Source organism: Urocitellus parryii, chromosome 8 (assembly GCF_045843805.1).
Source record: "Urocitellus parryii isolate mUroPar1 chromosome 8, mUroPar1.hap1, whole genome shotgun sequence".
In the NCBI taxonomy this organism is placed as follows: Eukaryota; Metazoa; Chordata; class Mammalia; order Rodentia; family Sciuridae; genus Urocitellus; species Urocitellus parryii.
In genome coordinates this window covers 73,604,273-73,625,370 of record NC_135538.1, presented here as the reverse complement: position 1 = coordinate 73,625,370, position 21,098 = coordinate 73,604,273, and the positions used below count along the sequence as shown (strand labels likewise).

The 21,098-nt window shown below is 40.6% G+C and overlaps 1 protein-coding gene across 1 annotated transcript in view; it reads left to right on the top strand.

Moving 5' to 3' along the window:
• Nt5e (5'-nucleotidase ecto) overlaps positions 1 to 15,819 on the top strand; it is a 47,388-nt gene extending 31,569 nt beyond the window's left edge. The window contains exons 4-9 of the mRNA XM_026411278.2: positions 7,306 to 7,503; positions 8,154 to 8,308; positions 9,800 to 9,905; positions 10,707 to 10,856; positions 12,167 to 12,367; positions 13,903 to 15,819. Of these exons, the coding sequence (XP_026267063.2) occupies positions 7,306 to 7,503; positions 8,154 to 8,308; positions 9,800 to 9,905; positions 10,707 to 10,856; positions 12,167 to 12,367; positions 13,903 to 14,066 (974 nt within the window). The 3' untranslated portion in view covers positions 14,067 to 15,819. The remainder of the gene's footprint in view (positions 1 to 7,305; positions 7,504 to 8,153; positions 8,309 to 9,799; positions 9,906 to 10,706; positions 10,857 to 12,166; positions 12,368 to 13,902) is intronic.
• Positions 15,820 to 21,098: the final 5,279 nt, after the last annotated feature.

Genomic DNA, 21,098 nt, shown 5'->3' with positions numbered 1-21,098 from the left:
AGGGCAATTGAGCCTATGAATAATTTTTTGCTTCATTTACCAAATGTTTTGTAATGCTAGTTTTATTTTTTATAATAAAATTTTTTAAAAAACTCTCTAAAACCTGTAAATTTAACCATTAATCCCAAACCTGAACTACTATATTGTTATTAAATTTTTTTTAAAAAGTTCTCCCAAATTTGAAAATCTGACCCGAATTTTCTAAATGAATCTTCTTCCTTTTAAACGATAAGAAACTGGGGGTATACTGGTTTAAACCAAGCAGCCTAATGATGCTTCTCTCATTTACTTGCTTTTAGGCTATTAATTTCTTCCCAGACCAAAAACATTTGTGGGTGGAGATTGGTAACTGTTTATCAGTAAGAGAATATCCCAGTAGTCAGCCATAATGTGTAGTCAGAGCTGTGCCCTCCATCCCAGATGTTCTCTGGGTTCTGGGGTTCTGCTAGTTAGAGGGTGTGTACCACACCCCTTTGCTCACCTGCAGGACTGGAATTAGCCCTTAAGCCCTCTCAGTGACTAACACAGCATTTCATACTATAGAAAGCCACTCTGGGAATACTTTCTCTGACTAATGTGTATTTTCACTTTAAAAAAAAAAACATGAATTTATAGTCACACTAACCTTTTTAATCTTGACAAAAAGTTACTACTTCTGAAAAGAGCATTGATAATAAATGGAACTGGCTGTGAAGATGAAGCTCAATCTCTGTCTTTCTTCCCTTTCGTTTAAATTCTGCATGTGAACAGGCCTTAGTGATGGAGCCAGAGGAGATCTGTGTTGCTGTGGTTTAATTTTTTTTTCACTTGTTATATAGACCTCTGCTCTATAATGTAAAGAGAGAATGGGAAATCAGGTATCTGAAATACTACTGTGCCATGGAATACTACTGTTCCATATGGAGACAAAAGGGTAGCAGAAAGAGGCGGCTTTGCACTATTTCTCTGTTCTGTCTCCACTGAGTAGCCTCCTGGCCTCATAAAGATGAAGTACATACCATAGGCCTGGCCCTGCCAGGGAGTGGAAATCCAGAACTTTGGGAGCTCCTTGGAGCTCGGCAAGGTCTGGCTGAGTGAGGGATGAGCTGCGTTGCCTGACTGTTCCTACCTGATGGGGGAACAGTTTTGCCTGCTTTGACCCTGTCAGGCAGGCTTTGGGACATGCAAACAGCCTGAATTGCATTTCATGAGGGGTCTGTACCCATTCTGGGTACTGCTGGAAAATGCATAATATCTTTGTGACCTCCCAGTTGTATTTGAAAGGCCAGGGTAAAAATTTGAGCAGTAAATTGAGATGTGTATTAGTAACATAGTTTTGTTATGAGTAATAAGTAGTTCATGATCCCTTGAAGTCCCTGAAGGAGATGGGACAATGTGGTACAGAGATGGCTAAAGAGACAGTGACTGACACTAGTTGCTGGAGCCTCTTTCATGGGTTGTGATGATGACAGAGGGCTGCCTCTTTAACACCTGGATCTGCTCCTAGGTGAGACATAGCAGAAGTGGCAGCTGGGTAACAAGAGCCCAAGAGGAGCTGGTCTCAGAGGCCCCAATGCTCCTGTGTGGCAGGGAACCTAGAGCTGGACTCTGGCCCCCAGCAGTAGCTTTGGCCTGAGCAGTTCAGCTCTCCTGCTCAATGGCTTGCTTTGGCACAGAGGGTTTCTTGTGTGTGAAAGATACTCATAACTTTAAAAGAGAAAAAGTTAAAGCATTGTTATTTGAAGCCATCAATCAAACATTTTGTTTTATAAATTTAGGAAACAAAATTAGTCCCAAGAGGCTGATCTCCCAAAATCAAGAGGGGAGATTGAGGTAGCACCAAACCCTTTCTAGTTTTCCAACCCCTGACTCAGGCTCCTCTTCACTAGTCCTCCACCCCCAGACTCCATGAGTTGAGAAAATTGAACTGAGAGGGGTTAAGGAGCAGGGTTGGTACTCAGGCATTGATAACTCCTACACATGGATTTTATCACAGGGAAAGAAGCATAAAAATCTCCAATGTTAGGATGCATGAGAACTTGGGTTTAATCCCCAGCACTGCCAACATACACCCCCCTCCACCACAACCACCACCACCACCAACAACAACAACAACAAAATGCTTGTTTAATCTATGGAAAAGCATTTGGTACTTAAGTCTAGTCATTGTCTTGGTCCATTTTGTGCTACTATAACAGAAGACATAGAGCGGATAATTTATAAAGAATAGAAGTTTATTTGGCTCAGGATTCTGGAGGCTGGAAAGTCCAAGACTGAGGGGCTCCACCTGCTGAGGGCTTTCTTGCTACATCCTAACCTGGTAGAAGACATTACACGGTAACAGAATGTGCAGGAGGGAGCAAGAGCAGCTGCACTCACTTATATAACAAGCTCCAGCCACAGGAGGGCCAGCCTTCATGCCCTGATCACCTCTTAAAGGTCCCACCTCTCAACACTGTTGCCTTGGGGCTTACGTTTCCAACATAGGAACTTCAGGGGAGACATTCAAATCATAGCAATCATTCAACAAATACTTACTGAACACATACTATGTGCTAGGCAAACCCTGGGGACACTGTTTCCACTGCCCTCATGGAACCTATCTTGAAGGGGATACTGACCTTGGTCACATTTTTAATGCATAATTATGCAAATAATTAAATAAATTGTGGTATATGTGATTACAAAGTATGCTGTGAAGAGAGAAGTACAAGATGCTAGGGGTGTGGCTCAGTGGTAGAGCGCTTACCTGGCATGGGTTCAATCCCCAGCATGGCAAAAAAAGAAATGCTGTGAGAGCCTACCCTAGGAGAATCTGACCAAGAGAATTACCAGTGAGTGTTTCCCTGAGGAACTGACATTAGGACCATGATCAGAAAGACAAACCCCAAGGGTGAATAATCATCATTAGTCTTTATTGAGCACTTACCTTGAGTCAGGCTTCTCCTGCTGCATTATCTTCTTTAATCCACCAAATAACCCTGTAAGGTTGAGTATTGTTACTTTTTTCCATCTTCCCCATGATTAATAAGTTGAAGGGAAAAGAAGTGACTAATTCACCCATGGGCCTCTGGCTCCAGTCTTACTTTCTGTGTGAAGGCTCTTGGGCAGTTGGGTATGGTCCAGGAATAGGAAGAGGACAAGATTGCTGAAGGGCAGAGTCAATGTTCTAGAAGAAGCTGTGAAATAAGAAAAGGCCACCCTGTCTAGGCCTTACAGTTTATGGTATTCGTATTATGGTCAGTGTTTTTCCTGTGGCCAGTAGGGAATATCTGAACCAGGTTGTACATGATCATATGTGTGTTTTAGAAGGATCACTCAGGCTACTGTGTGGGGACTGGATTAGAAAGAAGCAAAGAAGAGGCCAGCGAGGAAGCGCTGGCAGTAGCCCTGTCAGGAGATAAGAGTGGCCAAGACTCTGGCTTAGGTGGGGAGATGATGGCAAGGAGACTGATGAAAGCGGTGTGTAATGGGAAAGCAGTGTGTGATGGGAGTGAGCCCTTCTGAGGTGTGTAAAAGAGAAGCTTGAGGCTCTTAGAAACAATGATTTGAAATAGGTTGATTACCATTGTTTTTATCCAGTCCTTTTTATGAGGGCCCCAATTCAGAAGTCATCGAGTTGGTTCTCACATGTGTCAAAGCCACAGTGTGCAGGAGGAAGGCTTCATCGCAGATCACACAGGTCACACTAGTCATGCTCCCCTACAACCCAGGGGGTGAGTGCTGATGAGAAACAGGTTTGACTCAAAGCCAGCCTGGAGGAGGACAGAGGAGACCTCCCTGTCTCAAATCTCCATCTTCATGGGCTCAAGGGAATGGACAACTTTGAGGAGAGGGGAAAAGTGGACAAAAGGCTGGAAATTTGGGCTGGGGCTGGGGCTCAGCAGTAGCGCACTTGCCTGGCATGTATGAGGCACTGGGTTCAATTCTCAGCACCGCATATAAATAAATAAAGGTCTATCAACAACTTAAATTAAAAAAAAAAAGACGGGAAATTCGTAGAATTCATCTTCTTCCCAAGAACCCCTCAGCCTCTCAGTGAGAGTCTCCACTGCCTCCTTAACACATCAAAGGGAATCTTGACCTCCTGGAATCAGCATCTGCATTTTCTTTTTTGATGTTACCTCTTGAGCTGAGGACAGGAGAGGGCTTTTTTTTTTTTTTTTTAAAGAATTTAGAGTACCATAAGTAAGGAATATTAAAGATGAGGGAATAGATTAGGGAAAGGTTGTGAGAGGAGAAAATCAATGTAAGAAAAATATCTTTCCAAGGGAATTAGAGGAAATAATTTTGTTTTAAAATGTCTCCCCAAATCATTCTGCTACAATAGCACAGACTTCCTTAAATCATCTTATAATTCAGGCAGTTGAAAACCACATCAAAGGTCTGCCCCTTGGTACCTCTGTTACCACGTGATACCAGGACAGTTGTGCAGATCACAGGTTCCCAGGGCAGGATGCCTTGAGGTTCCTTCAAACACTGCACTTTGCTACCATATGCCTGTTTTCCCAACTCCAGATATCAGTCCACTGCTCCACCACTTCTCTGTTTGGTTCCTGGAGGAGTTATTAGCTAGATGACTGGAACAGGATCTGGTGGACAGTTTCACTCCTGCCCAGAAGATGAGTCAGGTTTCCAAAGACAAAGATGTGGCTCTGTGTAGACAGAGTATTTTGGATGTAAGAATCCTTGGCAGAATGGCATGGAATGGTGTGGAAAATGTGAAGCCCTGGATTGTTTTCTCTGCCAGTAGTTTTCTGAGATTGTCAAATGTACGAAGCAGACAGGGCTCTGCTATGGAGGAGTCTGAGATTAGCCAAACTAGACCTGCTATTGCCTCAGCCACACAGGAAGCATCCTCCTTATTCCTGATTAGGTCTTTTTAAGATACTGAGGGAACATATTTTTTTCTAATAAGAGGAACATCAGGGTCTTTTGTAACTAGAGAATGTTGCCAGTCCGATGGGAGCTGGGTTTGCTAACTCCTGTTTGCATGATGAGCTGATGAGGTACTTGACCAAATTTCAGATTCATAACTTTTACATTCTGTTTAAGTTCAGATACTTCTATGGAAGACAGAAAAATAAAGACTAAAAAATAGTCAGGCTTGCCATTCTTTGGGGTTTCCAGGAAACTGCCAGACTGATTTTAACAACTACACTTTTTCCCTCTTGGAAGGGGCGTTCTCCGCCACCTTGTGGAAGTTTGGGGAACTACACCTTTCTAAATACCTGCCTTCAGAAAAGGAAAGACCAACCCCCTGACCCCCTGAAATACAGAGCAGACCCCAGCTTTGACCTAAAGGAAAACAGGACAAACAGAATGAGGACAATTAAAATTTTCATCTTCCCTTCTCCTCTCCCATACATCAGGTCACCTGCTACTGTCACAGCCAACATCTTCCTGTCCGCTTTGAGGAAATGGAACGAGGTTCTCACTGATCTCCAGTTGGGCGCCTTTTTTTAAAAGTAAAGTTCCAAGACTTTTCTTGATTCATCTTTTCTTCACAGAGGAAGCAAGATAACAGGACTTCGAAGTTAGCAACAGCTGTTTCTTGTTAGTGAGGTGCTGGTAATTTGCAATTGTCTGTCCCTTGGTACCTCTGTCTGTTACCATGTGATACCAAGACAGTTGTGCAGATCACAGGCTCCCAGGGCAGGATGCCTTGAGGTTCCTTCAAACACTGCACTTTCCTACCATACGCCTGTTTTCCCAACTCCAGATGTCAGTCCACAGCTCCACCACTTCTCTGTTTGGTTCCTGGAGTAGTTATTAGCTAGATGACTGGAACAGGATCTGGTGGACAGTTTCACTCCTGCCCAGAAGATGAGTCAGGTTTCCAGAGACAAAGATGTGGCTCTGTGTAGACAGAGTATAACCATGTGCCCCATGGTTATTACCCTGGAAGGGGGCTGCCACGCCAGTGTGTCTTAGGTGAAGAAAAAGAGCTGGGGACACGAAGGTGCAAAGCTGGGTTTGCTTGTGATTTTGTAAGTGACATTTGGCAATCAACTTGCAGACTTTATACAAATAACACATGGTAGGCTGTGTTGGGTTATGGAGAAAACATAAGATATAGTGTCTGATAGCTCTGGTTTTCAATCAGCTTCCTATCACATACCAGTTGTGTGACACTGAGCTCTTCACCTATGACAGTTTTCTCGTCTGTGACCTGCTTATTATAGGACCTGCTTCATGGGAAAGTTGGAGGACTAAATGAGATATAGCCCAGGGCTTGGCACATGGCCCATTCTCAGAACTGGGGCATGTGTGTAACCAACATATGCTGAAGTTCTCTAGACCCTCTGTAAACATCTAGTAGGAAAGACTAGTCGTGGGTGTGATAAGGAAGGTAACAGAAACAGCAGTGGGGTCAAGGGTATCTTTATAGTCTCCAAGAAGATCCAGCTATGTCATTACTTCTGTGGAGGTAAGATATGAACTACCATGTGCATTAAGGAGGGGTGTAGTTAAAGAATTTAAATGTGCCAAGCGATGAGATGCTGGGCACCCCAAGCTCCCTACATGGCCACACTTACCCTCCTGCAAGTCCATGTGTAGGAAGCCTCTGGTGATTGACAGCTTCCAAGCTCTCCTTGGTCCCCCTTTGAGACAAAACACCTACAAAATATAATAGGTGTGAGGGTTTAGCTGGGAAAGAAAGAGTACAGCACTTACTGAACACGGCTCTTCCAAACAGCATCTGAGGGGATGGAGAATTTAACAAAACCCAAGATGGTCTTTGCCATTTCTGCTCATCTTCCATGAATGATTCTAAGCTCTTGATCCTGTGCCCAGAGTTTCTAGAAATTGCCATCACTTTCTAAGGGAAAGAACTGTGTTGTGTATCCACTATGCCGCCAGGCACCATGCTAGGAAGCTTTGATATTTTGAGTCTCAACAGCCCTCAATGATTCTTGAAATAAGAATTATTATTTTGCCCACTTTACAGGCAAAGAAAGTGCAGTAAAGTGAGGTGGTGTGGCTCATCTATCTAGCTAGGGGGAATGGAGCCAGAGCCAGAAAGGAGGTAGGATCATTTTAGCAATATTCCATCTTTGGGGCCCCAGAGCTCCCAGCACAATGCCCTAGACTTAGGAAGAGCTTAGTAAATGCCTGGTGAGTTGAAAATGGAAAAATTCATGTGCCAAAAGGGGCATTCAGAAATGGGCAAATACCCAGGCAGGGCTCTGAAAGAACAGCTATGTGGAACAGCAGCTGGTGAATCATCAATTTAAAACTCACTGTCATCTGCCAGGGGCCTGCTGGCCTGCAGCCAGCCGCATACAAGGACTAACTTGATCAGCTTTGGCTCTTTTATTTCAGGCGCTGCACCTTGTACAGAGGTGCCTGTTGGGAAGTACCCATTTATAGTCACCTCCGATGATGGGCGGAAGGTTCCTGTGGTCCAGGCCTATGCTTTTGGCAAATACCTAGGCTATTTGAAGGTTGAGTTTGATGAAAAGGGAGATGTCATCACTTCACATGGAAATCCTATTCTTCTGAATAGCAGCATTCCTGAAGGTATGTAAAATTCAGAGGAATATTCCACCAGTTCAAAAAAATAGGTGGCTAGATTTTACCCTTTCTTTGTTTAATGTTTTCAGGAGAATAGAAAAATCTAGCTTCTTCCTTGAGTTTACCCTTTATAGATAAGGAAATTTAAAACTCCCAAAGGCCAAAATCCCCATTTGCTTATTCAAGTCCTTTCAACATCAGACTTTGTACTTCATGGCTTCTTCTGCCTTTTAAAAAGCTTGATTCTGACAAGCAAAAGCTACTCTCAGCTCAGAGAAGAGCTAATTATTAAACCAAAGGGCTTCAACTGGTGAAGAGCAGGGCTCAAATCCTGGCACCCCATCCAGTAAGGGGCTGTGTGCCATGGGCAAGATGCCCAGGTCCAGTGGTCCTCAGTTTCTTTATTCATCAGATGAAGTTGTGTCTTTCTTAATTTTTTTGTCTGGGACTCAGAAACAAAATAGATGTTCCTAAGGAAATTTCATGGCCAACCCAAAACGTATACACATATGGTTAAGAAATGTGTACTCACAGTAGGTAAGCTGGATAAAATCTGATTCCTCCTCCAGAATTTCCCCATTGTGAGATCTGCTTTAACTACAGGCATCCTCCCTCACCCCCCTCCCTCCTTCAATCCTTCTTTTCAATTCTTCTAGATGCAAGCATCAAAGCAGACATTAACAAATGGAGAATAAAATTGGATAATTATTCTACCCAAGAACTGGGGAGAACGATTGTCTATCTGGATGGCTCTACTCAATCATGCCGCCGTAAAGAGTGTAACATGGGCAACTTGATCTGTGATGCTATGGTGAGTCCACTGCAGGGGCAGAGAAGGGAGGGAAGGAAGATGGGGAGAGGAAGGAAGATGCAATTAGGGACAAACTGATAGTTGCAGAATTGGGGCTTTCTTTTACAAAAAAAAAAAAAAAGACAAAAGCTTGGCTGATTTTGCACTGAGTAAGGTGGCAAGGTGCCTGGACCACATTGGGTGACAATTACTTTACAAAAATTAAAACCTCTATTTTAAGGTGTCCTTCTTGAATGTCTGAATTTGGGGTATTATTTTCTTTCTGTAAGATGAGCCAAAGACACAGATAAACTCAGCCAACCTGAAGAGAGATAAAACACATCTGTTTGGCCCTAACTTGGCAAGACTGGTTTTCTCTGATCTGTTTACTTGGCTCCAGAGAACCTGACCTTGTGTCTCTGAAAACTCTTTCCCCAAATGACAGCACAATTATTATCATAATAATAAGTCCTTTACCATGAATGGAACAAGATTACCCCTGAGGAGCATTTGTGTGGGGGCAGACTGGCCTTGGTAGCTTCCTGGGAGTCATGCTGAACTGAGGTCTCCCAGGTCAGATACACCACTCCCACAGGTTCACAGGGGCACCCAGGAGGTTGTTCCTTTGTCAGGGATCAGCATGTAGTGCCCACTGCCCTGTGCCTAGAATATAATCACACCCAATAAAGGTTTGCCAAGTAAATGACAACATTCATGCTTTTAAAGATGAGAACCATAGGGAAGCCAGTTTGTACATGTTTAGAGAAAAATCTAAAGAAGCACCCCAGTCTGTTAGCCGTGCTTACCTCTCTGTTAAAAAGGCAGGGGCAAATATAAGAGAACTTTTACTTTCTGGGCTGTATTTTTTTTAAATCATTTTATTTCTTGTAACTAAACATATTTTATAAAATTAAACATACATTTTATAAAATAAAAGTCACAATGGATCTGATTTTCCTTTTTTAGAACACTTTCTTTGTGTCTCCAAAATTGCCAGGTTGGGACCTGGCTGGGGACATACACATGGAGGCTGGTTTCTGATAGGCATGAAGTCTTGTACGGAGCGGGCTTGAGGTCCCTGCCTGTCCTGAAGGAGACTATGAGGAGCAGCACTGCAGGCCAGTCCACACTAGAGCCATCTCAACACCAGGGCTACACCTTGAGAGACCATTTTGCTAAGGCCCACCAGCCTGAAAGGACAGGGGTTTTAGGAGAGGGGGCCAAGAGCTTCCCATTCCTAAGAGTCTAAAATGGGACTGGTCACAACATCATATTTTTGCTTCTGATTAACAGAGGATAAATAAACTAGTTGAAGATAAGTAGTTTAATAATTGTTTTATGACTAATAGCGCATAAAACTAGTTCTGACTAATGACAGTTGAGGAATCTTAGGGAACAGAGAAGCAGGGAAAGAACAGTTTTATTTTCTCAGGAGAACTAACCAGATTCCTGGAACTGATCCTGAGGAAGAAGACTCAAAACAACTAATGAATATTTTTGCTATTATTGCAGATTAACAACAACCTTAGACACCCAGATGAAATGTTCTGGAATCATGTGTCCATGTGCATTTTAAATGGAGGTGGCATCCGGTCACCAATTGATGAACAGAACAATGGTATGCTCTCCAGGACCAGCATCCCTGGCTTTCTGACCCACTTCCCTTCCGAGGTCCCTGCACTGATACTCCTCTGCTCACCTGTGCAGTCGGCCATGTACCAAAATGTCAGTGTCTTGGTTTGGGTTAGCTGTGAGTCCAAAAGATACACACATGCATTCTCATATGTATTCACACATAGACACAGCAGTGAGGGTTAGCAGAACCCAAGCTTGGTCTACATTTCTGACTTGCAAAGCTAAATACTAATTGCTGCTGATTTATGCAAATTATTGACAGCCTCCACCTTGGCATCTGGAAAGAGAAAGATATAACTACCAGTCTCTTGTGCTAGAAAAGATATACAATTGGTTTAAGTTGGTATTTTAGCATATTTACAGATATCCAAGATTATATCATATGGTAAAACAAATTGACAAGACAGATATATCCATGACACTCTTGATATACTGTCAAATCCAATCATTATTAGTGTAAGACCCGGAGCTCATTTCATTGTCAAACAGAGACAGGTGGCAGGGACATACTGCCTGTCCAGAGAAACTGAGCAAAGGATAACAACCTACTAGAGATACAGCCCTAAACCCGGATATCCAAGGCTGAGCCACAGCTGTTAGTGAGCTCCACCCCTGCTCAGTGTGGACTGTAGAATAAAGGCTTTTCAGTCCATTCCTTCCATAGTTGTTGCTCTAACAGCCTCATATCCCCCTAACCTCCTCTGCTGACCCTGAGAAATTTGTCTTAGGGTAAAGAGTTTTCTCAAGCTACTTTCCTTCTTCCCTCATCTGGGATTGCCTTCAGGCACGATTACCTGGGAGAACCTGGCTGCTGTGTTGCCCTTTGGAGGCACATTTGACTTGGTCCAATTAAAAGGCTCCACCCTGAAGAAGGCTTTTGAGCACAGCGTGTATCGCTACGGCCAGTCCACAGGAGAGTTCCTACAGGTGGGCGGTAAGTCACCCATCCAAGGTGATACAGGATTTCTTGATGGTTGGCTCAGTTTTGTGCTCACCAAGACAGGACCTCTGTGACCAGGCTTGTTTGGGGTTTCCCCACCCAACACCTTTACCTCATTTTTCAATGGTTATGGACTCTTAGACCACTGAGATTAGGCTAGGATCAAAGCCCCCAAACAATAGGCAATATTTGCTAAATCTGAATTGGATCTTAGATGGGCCCTCCACAGGAACTGACCCACTAAACATGAAGCAGGTCTGCTGCCTTAAGGTCTATTAAAATCTTAGTTGTTTAAATATTCAATATTCTTTGTTAAAAAAATACTCTCCTCTATTCTAGTCATTAATTGCCTGGAACCATGTGGAGGCTCATAGGAATGCAGTGTCAATCAGTGTTAATAAGGATGATTTCTGGGAGGGGAAGCCTGCACAGGCACTGGAACCTGACTCTAATCCTACTATGACCTGGCAAGTCCTCAAGTATCAAGTGCAATGAGAAAAACTGTCTCACTATTCTCTTGGATTACACTGAATATTGAACAGAAATAAATGCTTGTCATATCATTAAGGGTTTCTGAAATGATTTCTCCAATAATTAATTTCACAGAGCAGTGAATTAATCCTTAATCATCTTATTTTACTCCAAGACCATATTTTGCACCCAGTTTTTGCCTTTAGGTCACAGTGGCCCCACTTGACTTGCTTTGGCGAGTCTTCCCTTTGCAGAACAAGTTGCTGCAGGATTGAGCAGCTGCAGTATGGGGTCCTGGCCCGCTGTCTATAGGGTAACCTGACATCCAGGCATTTTCCCAGGAGGGAGCTAAGGAAACAGCAGGTCTGATAGTTTTGGCAAAGTGCTGGGTAGCTACATTCTTTTGTGAAAATCACCCAATCCCTATTTATTACATTTTAGTCTTCAAAATTATTATGAATACTCTGTGCCTCTCATATGTTTCTGATTTTCCAAGCCACAAGTTACTGGAACAATTACTCAATATTTAAAAACTGGGGGTGAGGAAAGAGTTGTGGTTTCTCCCTGCAGAATCAACCCTGCCCATTCTAATCTAGAGCCATTTTCCCTTCCTGTGGTTCTCACGTCTCCTAGAGGGTATCAAGGATGAAGCTAACCAAGAAAGGGCAACGGCAGTGTCACATCCATTCCCTTGATGAAATTTCACTTAAGTTTGAACTAATGGAGAACGAAGCCTAGTTCCAAATTCCAGATGTAGGCCAAAATCCCCTTCTTAGTTAATAAAAGTCTCTGGTTGGATCCCGTGAAAACATATAGATTCATTTATTTTCTAGGAATCCATGTGGTATATGATCTTTCCCGAAAACCTGGGGACAGAGTGGTCCAATTAGATGTCCTTTGCACTAAGTGTCGAGTACCCAGTTACGAGCCTCTTAAAATGGATGAGGTATATAAGGTGACCCTCCCAAACTACTTGGCCACTGGTGGAGATGGATTCCAGATGATAAAGGATGAATTATTGAAACATGACTCTGGTAAGTAGACCTGCCTCTTCCTCTCCTTATCCCAGAGGTACTCAGGAACTACAGAACTGGGCTGGGAAGGGGAGCTACTTGTGGTGCTTTGCTATGTTGCTGACTCCCTCTTGGTTTGCTTTGTTTGTTGGAAAACAGCATCACTGCATTGAGGAAGGCAAACATATCCATTCAAACCCAGGGAAAACCTACTTTTAAAACAGAAATGCTTTAAACTTTTAACTACCTCTAAGCCACTATCACATCTCTGGAACTTTAGATTTGACATGGAAGACCATCATATTAAATAATCTAAATTTTCTTTCTTTAATTAGCTTTCACTGTGAACAGGTCAAGTAGGAGAGGATGGGTAAGTCCCTCTCTTCAGCACAGTGGATTAAAGGAAATTATAAGAACAACCCATACCTGATGTTAGATGACATTTTTCTCATTGAGTATCTTTATACACCAGCCCCATTCTTGGAAATCCAGTTGAGAGCCATCCCACGTTCCTGAAGTCCACTGACATAAAACACATTTCCCCTTCCTTTTCCTAGGGCAGAGAGCAGCACACTCACGACACACATACAGCTTCTTTACCTCTCTGGGAAGTTCACCCAGGTTTCTCCTTAGCTTTACTATGGTGGGCTTGCCATTTTAGTTGTTTATTCTGAGGAGAGTAGGAAATGGAGGGTAAAAGCAGAGGCAGGCCAAAGGAGGCAACCTTTGTGGGAGAAAAGGTGTGTCCCCTTCTATCTGTTCCTTGATAGAAGATTGAAAGGCAGGCTTCAAAGCCTCACATGACACAAAGAGGATGTTGGCTGTGCATTACTGGGCTCCACACTGATGGCTGTTGGAAGAATTACAGAAGGCCAGGAAGCTCTGGGACCTAAGGGTTTTCTACACATTAGAGTAGCTTGAGGAGCATTTTAAATTAAATACCAATGCCCTAGACCCAGCTCTTAAGAGATTCAAATTTAACTAGGTTAAATTACAATCTTCCAGCAATTGTAATGTAATGACCCAGGGGTGAGAACCACTCAGAGAGTTCTTTACGTTTGGGAGTGCTCATTTCTAGATAAATTTGGGTTTCCATGGGTATGTTATAGCTATAAAGTAGTATTTCTTTATTATTTCTTCCCTCTTTTGGAAATGAAACCTCCACCATCTCATCAATTCTGTGAAAATAATTTTGAGTAGGCAAGCAAAAGGAAACCACTTTTATTTCTCAACTATTTGCTCCTGACCCAGTTCCCTAATGCCCTTTGTTCAAAGGATATGTCATGATCTCTCTTGAGACATCTTAGATCTGAGATATCTCTCCTTCTCCCAGTTACCCAACATTGACCAACAGGCACATTTCACATCTGGAACATCAACACCAAATCCTTTGCATTTATAATCATCAGTGTTCTTTTCTATGACATATTATTGCTGGAATTAACTTCCCTTTTATAATTACAAAGGGCTTTTAAAGAAATATATTTTTATATCCCTTTTCTCTGTAAATTGATAATTACTTTCTCTATAGATTAAAAAAATATGTATTTTTCCAGGTGACCAAGATATCAACGTGGTTTCTCAATACATCTTAAAAATGAAAGTAATTTATCCAGCAGTTGAAGGTCGGATCAAGTTTTCTGCAGGAAGTCATTGCCATGGAAGTTCTTCTTTAATATTTCTTTCATTTTGGGCAGTGATCCTTGTTTTATACCAATAGTCAACAAAATCTCCTTGCCATTAATGTGAAACTGACTTTTTTTCTGAGAGATTTTCAGACCTGCCTCTTAGGACCTGGCTTTGTGATAGCACAGACCTACCCGTGGGCTCCTAGAAGCTGAAGCTTAGAGCATTATGAACACAAGAGACTGATATCATCACTCAGGATCAGCAACTTAGTGAACAGATAGAGAAAGAAAATAAATAGGGCTTTATCAGGAAAAACCTAACCATATTTAGTTACATATCCAAATATTAATAAAAATTTAAACTATAGAACTTTAAACCATAAAAATTATTTTTTCCTTTATATCCATTTCTAATCCATCCAACAACTTATGTTTACATAGAACTTAATAATTTATAAGGAAGTTTTAAATACATGGTCTCATTTAATACCCATTACTTTCTTTGGGGGGTTTTCCCCATTTGACACATGAGGAAACAGAAGCTCAGAAAAGGGTTGACTTGATGGAGGCTAAGGGACACATCCAAGACCGGACCTAAAATCCAATGCTATTTCAACTACATCAAGTTGCTGTTCAGTCTGATACTCAATAGTCTCCTCTTTCTGACTATCAATGGCCCCAAGTTCATGGATGAAAAGTCTTTACTTCTGGTCTCAACTGGCCCCAGCCCACGCCCATTTTTCCTCCTGCTGTAGTAGCAAGTTCAATGAGTAAACACAGGATAGCACTCTCTGTCTCATCACTATGTACCTTTGATGAGTCAGCAAACAAACTGTGAAGCAGGTAATGGGAAAGACCAGAGGTTTCAAAAGGCAGTCAAGGGACAGGAGATAAAGGGGAGGGAAGAACAGGATGCCAAGACTGACTTAGATTACAGAAAAGAAAGAGCTTTATAAAGGGCATTTAGATGTTAGATAAATATTTGCCAGAGAGGATCAGCATGGTGCTTGACAAACAGTATTGGCTGTTATTAATTTTATGAGATTCCATCAGCTCTGCCTCTGTGCTCTTTCCTTCTTTCTTCTTAACATGAGTGTCATGAGAAGAGAACTTTGTAAAATAAACTAATTCTAAACCTGCACCTGTCCCTCCCCAAGATACCAGCACTGTACTTACTCTAGTCACACTACACACATTATGGAAAATCCAGAGTTCTGGAAGACAACTGATTTTAAAAATTGTGTACACAAGATATTTGAAGTCACTCTGCCTCAAAAAATAAACAATCACTGTAAGTCACTCTCAAGTCCAGATATGAGAACATCTGCAGTTAGGGGGCCCCAGACTGGATGCTCAGCAAATACCCATACTGATGAAAGAACAAATACTTCCCTAAGGTGGTAGTGGGTGCAGGTGAGCCTGCTTAGCATGGCATCATTAATTCAACAAGCAATGGGAACCTTCACCTTAAAAATAGTGAGCACAGGACAGCTGGAAATTTGGAGAGGGAGTATGTTTGTTTCTCAGTGTTTACAAATATTAAGTACTTTTAAACTTTATAACCTTTTTATAAAGTTTGTTGCAGTAAAATAATGCCCTTAGTTCTGTGCATATAAGATTAGCTATAGATCAATAAATATCAATAAGAATGTACAAAAAAAAATAGAGAAAGGTGCATTTGGGGTATATTTTTTATGCTTGGCCAGTAAACTACGATAAGTATTAGAGCACATTTTTGTAAAGAACATTTTTGTAAGTTTTCTAAATATGTGTATATGTATTGTGCAGTGGGGTATGAGAAATGACCTTGGACCACTTTGTAATTGTAGATTCCAAACAATAAAATTGAAATATGCTCCTTCGTCTTTGGTGGTTATTTCTTCTCAGATACCTGTAACCCAAGACAACAGATCGAAGAAAAACTCTTGAAAATTTTTCACTGGTATCATTTTTCTTATCATAAGCTCTTCGCCATCTGATAACCCTTCTTTCCCTCCTTCCACTCCAAAAATGAGAAGAAAAATGCATGCCATTTCTAAGAGAGAAAAGTAATTTTTAAAGGAAGACTACTGTGTTTTCTGGTTTTGTTTACAGAATCTAATAAAGAAATGGTTTTGAGGCCTGTACATGATTTCCTAAAAATAAAATGTCTGAGCTAGTGGTGTGGATTATAGTTAACTTAAATGAACTGGTCATATGCCTAAGAATCTTTCTCAAAAATTCCAGTAATGCAGTAGACTGACTTTGTTAACACCTCTATCAGCCATATTAAAACAACTTAGAGTTAATAAAAATTAAAAAACAAACATTTGGTAGCTATCTTAATCTGTTTGCACTGCTATAACAAATACCATAGAATGAATAGTTTAACAACAACAGAAATTTATTTCTCACAGTTCTAGAGGCAGGGAAGTCCAAGATCAAGGTGCTGGCAGATTTGGTGTCTGGTAAGGGGCTCATTTACTGCTTCACAGATGGCACTCACTCACTGTGTTCTCACATAATAGAAGAGGCAAGCCAACTCAAGGGTCCTTTTTGTGGGTATTTATCCCATCTCCCAAAGGCCCAACCACCTAATGCTACAATGTTATTAGTAATAGTGAATCTTGTAGTGATGCAAACATTCTGACTGCAGATAAAAAACATTCATTCAGCAGTTTGCCACAAAAAAAGTAAGGTGGGTGTCTCAGAAGGAAGTTTAGATTGTTAAATTAGAAAAAGTTGCTCCTTCGGGGAGTATGACTTTTGATGGATGTATGGTTTGGCAAGCAACCATAACTATTGGCCCAAATTAGGAAAATGTTCCTTTATTAGTATTATTTTCCTGGGCTGCTACAACAAAGGACCACAACTGGATGGTTTAAATGACAAATACTTTGTCTCACAGTTCTGGAGCCTAGAAGTCTGAGATCAAGTTGGCGGTGTTGGTTCCTCCTGAGAGCTCTCAGACAGAATCTGTTCCATGGCTCTCCCTCAGCATCTGGAAGCCCCAAGAACCCTTGGTTTATAGATCCTATTGTCTCCATGTCTTTACATCCTCCTCCCTCATGTCTGTCTCTACCCAAACTTCCACTTTTTATAAGGTCATCAGTCAGACTGGATGAGGACCCACTCTAATGACTTCATCTTCATTATCTGCATAAACCTATTTCCAATTAAGGTTACATTCACAGTAGCTAGGGTTAGACTGAACTCCTGCCATAGAACTTTCCACATCATTTGGATAGACACAACTCAATCCATAATCCTTCCCAGAATGATCAGCTACAACACTCCTGAACCAACCAACGGATTCTGTGTCCTAAATATTTTGCAAATGAAAGGTTATATTTAATTTTTGTGTGTGTACTGGCAAAACAGGATACATTTTAGGTTCCTTTGGCTCCACTCCGGCAAAAACAAAAGGAACTAGTTTTCTTATTTAATGCAGTCAAGAAGAGGAGCTTTCGACTTTAATAACAAATTGGAGGAATTCAAATATCTAGTGAGTCATGTTTCTGAGAATCTAAGAACCTAAACAATTCACACACAAAAAAAAATTCAGTTAACCAATAAGTTAGCTAGGGCATGTAAACAATGAATTCACCTGTGACAAAGATGCCTGGCATACTGAAAACAGCAAACAGCAATGAAAATTATTATTCATTTGGACAGGTAGATGCAAAAACAAACACAAATCTCTGTAAGCAGAGACAGGATATTAGCTAGTTTTCAAAAATCATCAAAAAGCATAGACAGCCAGCCTAAAAAATAGCCAACAAGAAAAGAAGTGAGTCATAGCTAAAATCCTGGCACAGGTATGGTCCTGGTATACACACACCCCTGCACTGAAAGTCCTGGACCAAGGTTACAGTGCTGCAGGGCTCACCTCCAATGCAGGGAAACCTAGGAGGGGCCTTGACTGCCCTTGTGCCTTGCTATCTTGTTTCCATCCAGATGGAAACATTTAAACTAGTTGAACCTGATTCAGGCCCAGAATGCCTTTCATAAGGTAGACATCTGACAAATTAACTCTGGCCTTTTAGCTTCCATAGTGGAAACTAACAGCCCCTCTTCGAAGTACCATGGGCTTCTGATGTTCTAATTCTGGACAATCAAAATTGGAATGTGAATACTCTAAAGAATTTTCATGTACAAAAATATGTATAAAATGATATAAAAACAAAAAACATTAACTTCTGCCTTGAAAACACTATTGAGTTCTTAACTTTCTCCCCAACTATGTAAATATTCATATGTGTGACATCCAGATTTTCATGAATGCCAAACATGCCTTTTTTTTATCTGGTTAAAAAAAAAGAACTATAATTTGTGTTTGAGTAATAAAATTATCCTTTAGGATATTTAAATTATTATTTTGTAATAAAAATAAAAATTTTAATTGAGCTTGTTTTTAATTGGATTTCTAAAAACTAAGTCATACAGATTAAGTAAATAAACTTAATAATTTGAAGAATAAACACTTTATTTTACTGATAAAATTGTAATCTTGGGGTTAGAATTGTGGCTTAATGATAAAGCACTTGCCTAGCACATGCAAGGTGCTGGGTTCAATCCTCAGCACCACATAAAAATAAATAAATAAAATGAAGGTATTGTGTTCAACTACAACTAAAAAAAATTTAAAATATCATAATCTACATATTAGCATAAATACAAATAATGTTCCTGAAAAACCTCACATAACTTATCACACTGTTAAACTTTGATTGCACGATTGCAACTTTTGTGTCGTAACTAAGAAATATTTATACTCATTCCTGCTCTTCTACAATACAGATAATATTATTACTCTGCTCAACTTTTCTTCATCTAGCCTTATGTTATTCCTCATTGAAAATCTATCTCTGGATAAAACTGAAAACATGAGGTTAAAAAATCTGAGATCCCAGGCATTACTGTAGAATAAAGTCATAATGAAGGAACTAGCAATGTAACCTGTCACTGTTTCTCTGGAACTGCAGCATGGAGAATACAGGCCACTGCTTTCTTGAATAGCTTATCAACACTTAACTCTACTCCTCCCTGTCCCATTAAGGTAAGCCCATAACAATGCAGGTAAGTGAGGCTGGTGTTACAGAGCTCATGTGGAAGCCAATAATATTCACATTTTAAATATGTTAGAAAATAATTTCTTGGATAGAAAAATGAATCACACAGACACTTCCATACTTAAATTTTATCACCTGTAATAGATTGTCACCCAGTTTGAAATAAATCAAGATATGAGTCAATATTAAAGCTGAAACAACTGCTAACGTCCATCAGGTACTAGCCATAAGCTTAATGCCAGGCGTACCTACTTGAGGGAGAAAAATGCTTATTAGAAGTATTAATACACTGTAAAAATGACATGAATACACATTTGTGAAAGATCATTATTAAGACTATATGAATATTTTCAACTTCTAATACAGAAAATGAAGACAAAGAGTACCAATGAGCACTTAGTGTAATTTGACAAACCCCAGTGCTTTAGAAATGCCATTCCCTCCTAAGGTTCAGCTTCCCTGACCACCTTAACCTAATTTATATTTGTCAGGGTCCACACAGCCACATCTCTTTACACTTGCCTTCCTTGCATTATTAAATAGAGTTAAAAAACAAACAAAAATGACCAATACCCACCTTTTATTTTTTAGACATTTTTAAGTTTTTAATTTTTTCCCTCACTTTCATGTACTCTATTGTTTTGAAATGAGCTTGATGTATCATACACGTTTTCTTGTTCTATCTAAAAATATACTTTTGGCCAGGTGCAATGACACAAGCCTGTAATTCCACCAAACTGGAGGTGGAGGCAGGAGGATTGCAAGTTCAAAGCCAGCCTCAGCAAATGCGAGGCACTAAGCAACTAAGTGAGACTTGTCTCTAAATAAAATATAAAATAGTGCTGGGGATGTGGCTCAGTGGTAGAGTGCCCCTGAATTCAATCCCTGGTACCCCCCCAAAAGTAAAATAAAATAAAAACATACTTGTATTTTAAATTTTTAATTTTAATTGATAAATTTAAAAATGTATATATTAATAGTATAAAACATGATGTTTTGAAACATGTATACACTGGAAAACAAATAAGTCAAACCTCCAACCAGTCTTTAAGCCCCCTCATAATTTTTCAGTGGTTATACGTAACAGTCCCTTTTCCTTTCTCTCTCCCATCATCCATTTCTGCTGCTCTTATTTTCCTGATATGCCTCTTTATTCCTCTGGTTTTGGTACCTGGAAGGACAAGCACGAGCGAGTGGTATCCCAAGGTGAGTGAGTGGTATCCCAGGGTGAACTGACTGATCACCTTACCTGTAGAATGGTTCAGGACCATGGCTAGAGGTGAGTGCCATGGTCTCTTCATTTCTTTCATTTTGGTAAAAGCTATACAAAAGGTGAGAGACCTCCATTACGGACCACACCCCTGCCTCCTAATATCTTCTTGTACATTTTCCCTTAGCTAACATCCCCAAAACAGTCTTATTGTATCTATCACTTTCTTTTGCCAGGTACTGCTAAGCCATAAACAGAAGATACAAGGATGAATAATACACATCCCTGCACTTAAGAGTGTTCACAACTGAGTAGAAGAGACAGATAACTAAATTAATATTCTCCCCAAGTACAAATCCATGTGACTATTTGTCTATATTAAAGCACTATGAAACTTGTACACATTTTTAATTTTAAAATATTTTAAAAGATAAGAGAACTATTAGAAAACTTTCCAAAAATTCATAGCACCTCATAAGTATTTTTTGAAACCTTGGAAGAAAAAATTAATAGTCTCCACTCTCTCCCCTCACTCTGGGAAGAGTCACACTCTTACTTTAGGAGATACTATGCCTCTCCTAGCCCACATAGTTCTGGCAGATTGACTAATTACAATCTGACCAAGCCCTAAGGATTATATCCTTGGTCCAAGTTATTGGCCCAAGGATAGGCAGGTGACCTGTCAAGACAGTAAGAATCCTTCAACAAGCTTTTATTTGTTTATAAATGCAGAGAGACACAAACTCTCCCCCCCACCCGTGTATCATTGTGTGATTCTACCACTGTGTGTAACTGTCCTTCCCACATGAAGACATATGAAATGACAGCCAACAAAACAAAGCTGAAACAAGTACTAGGCATAT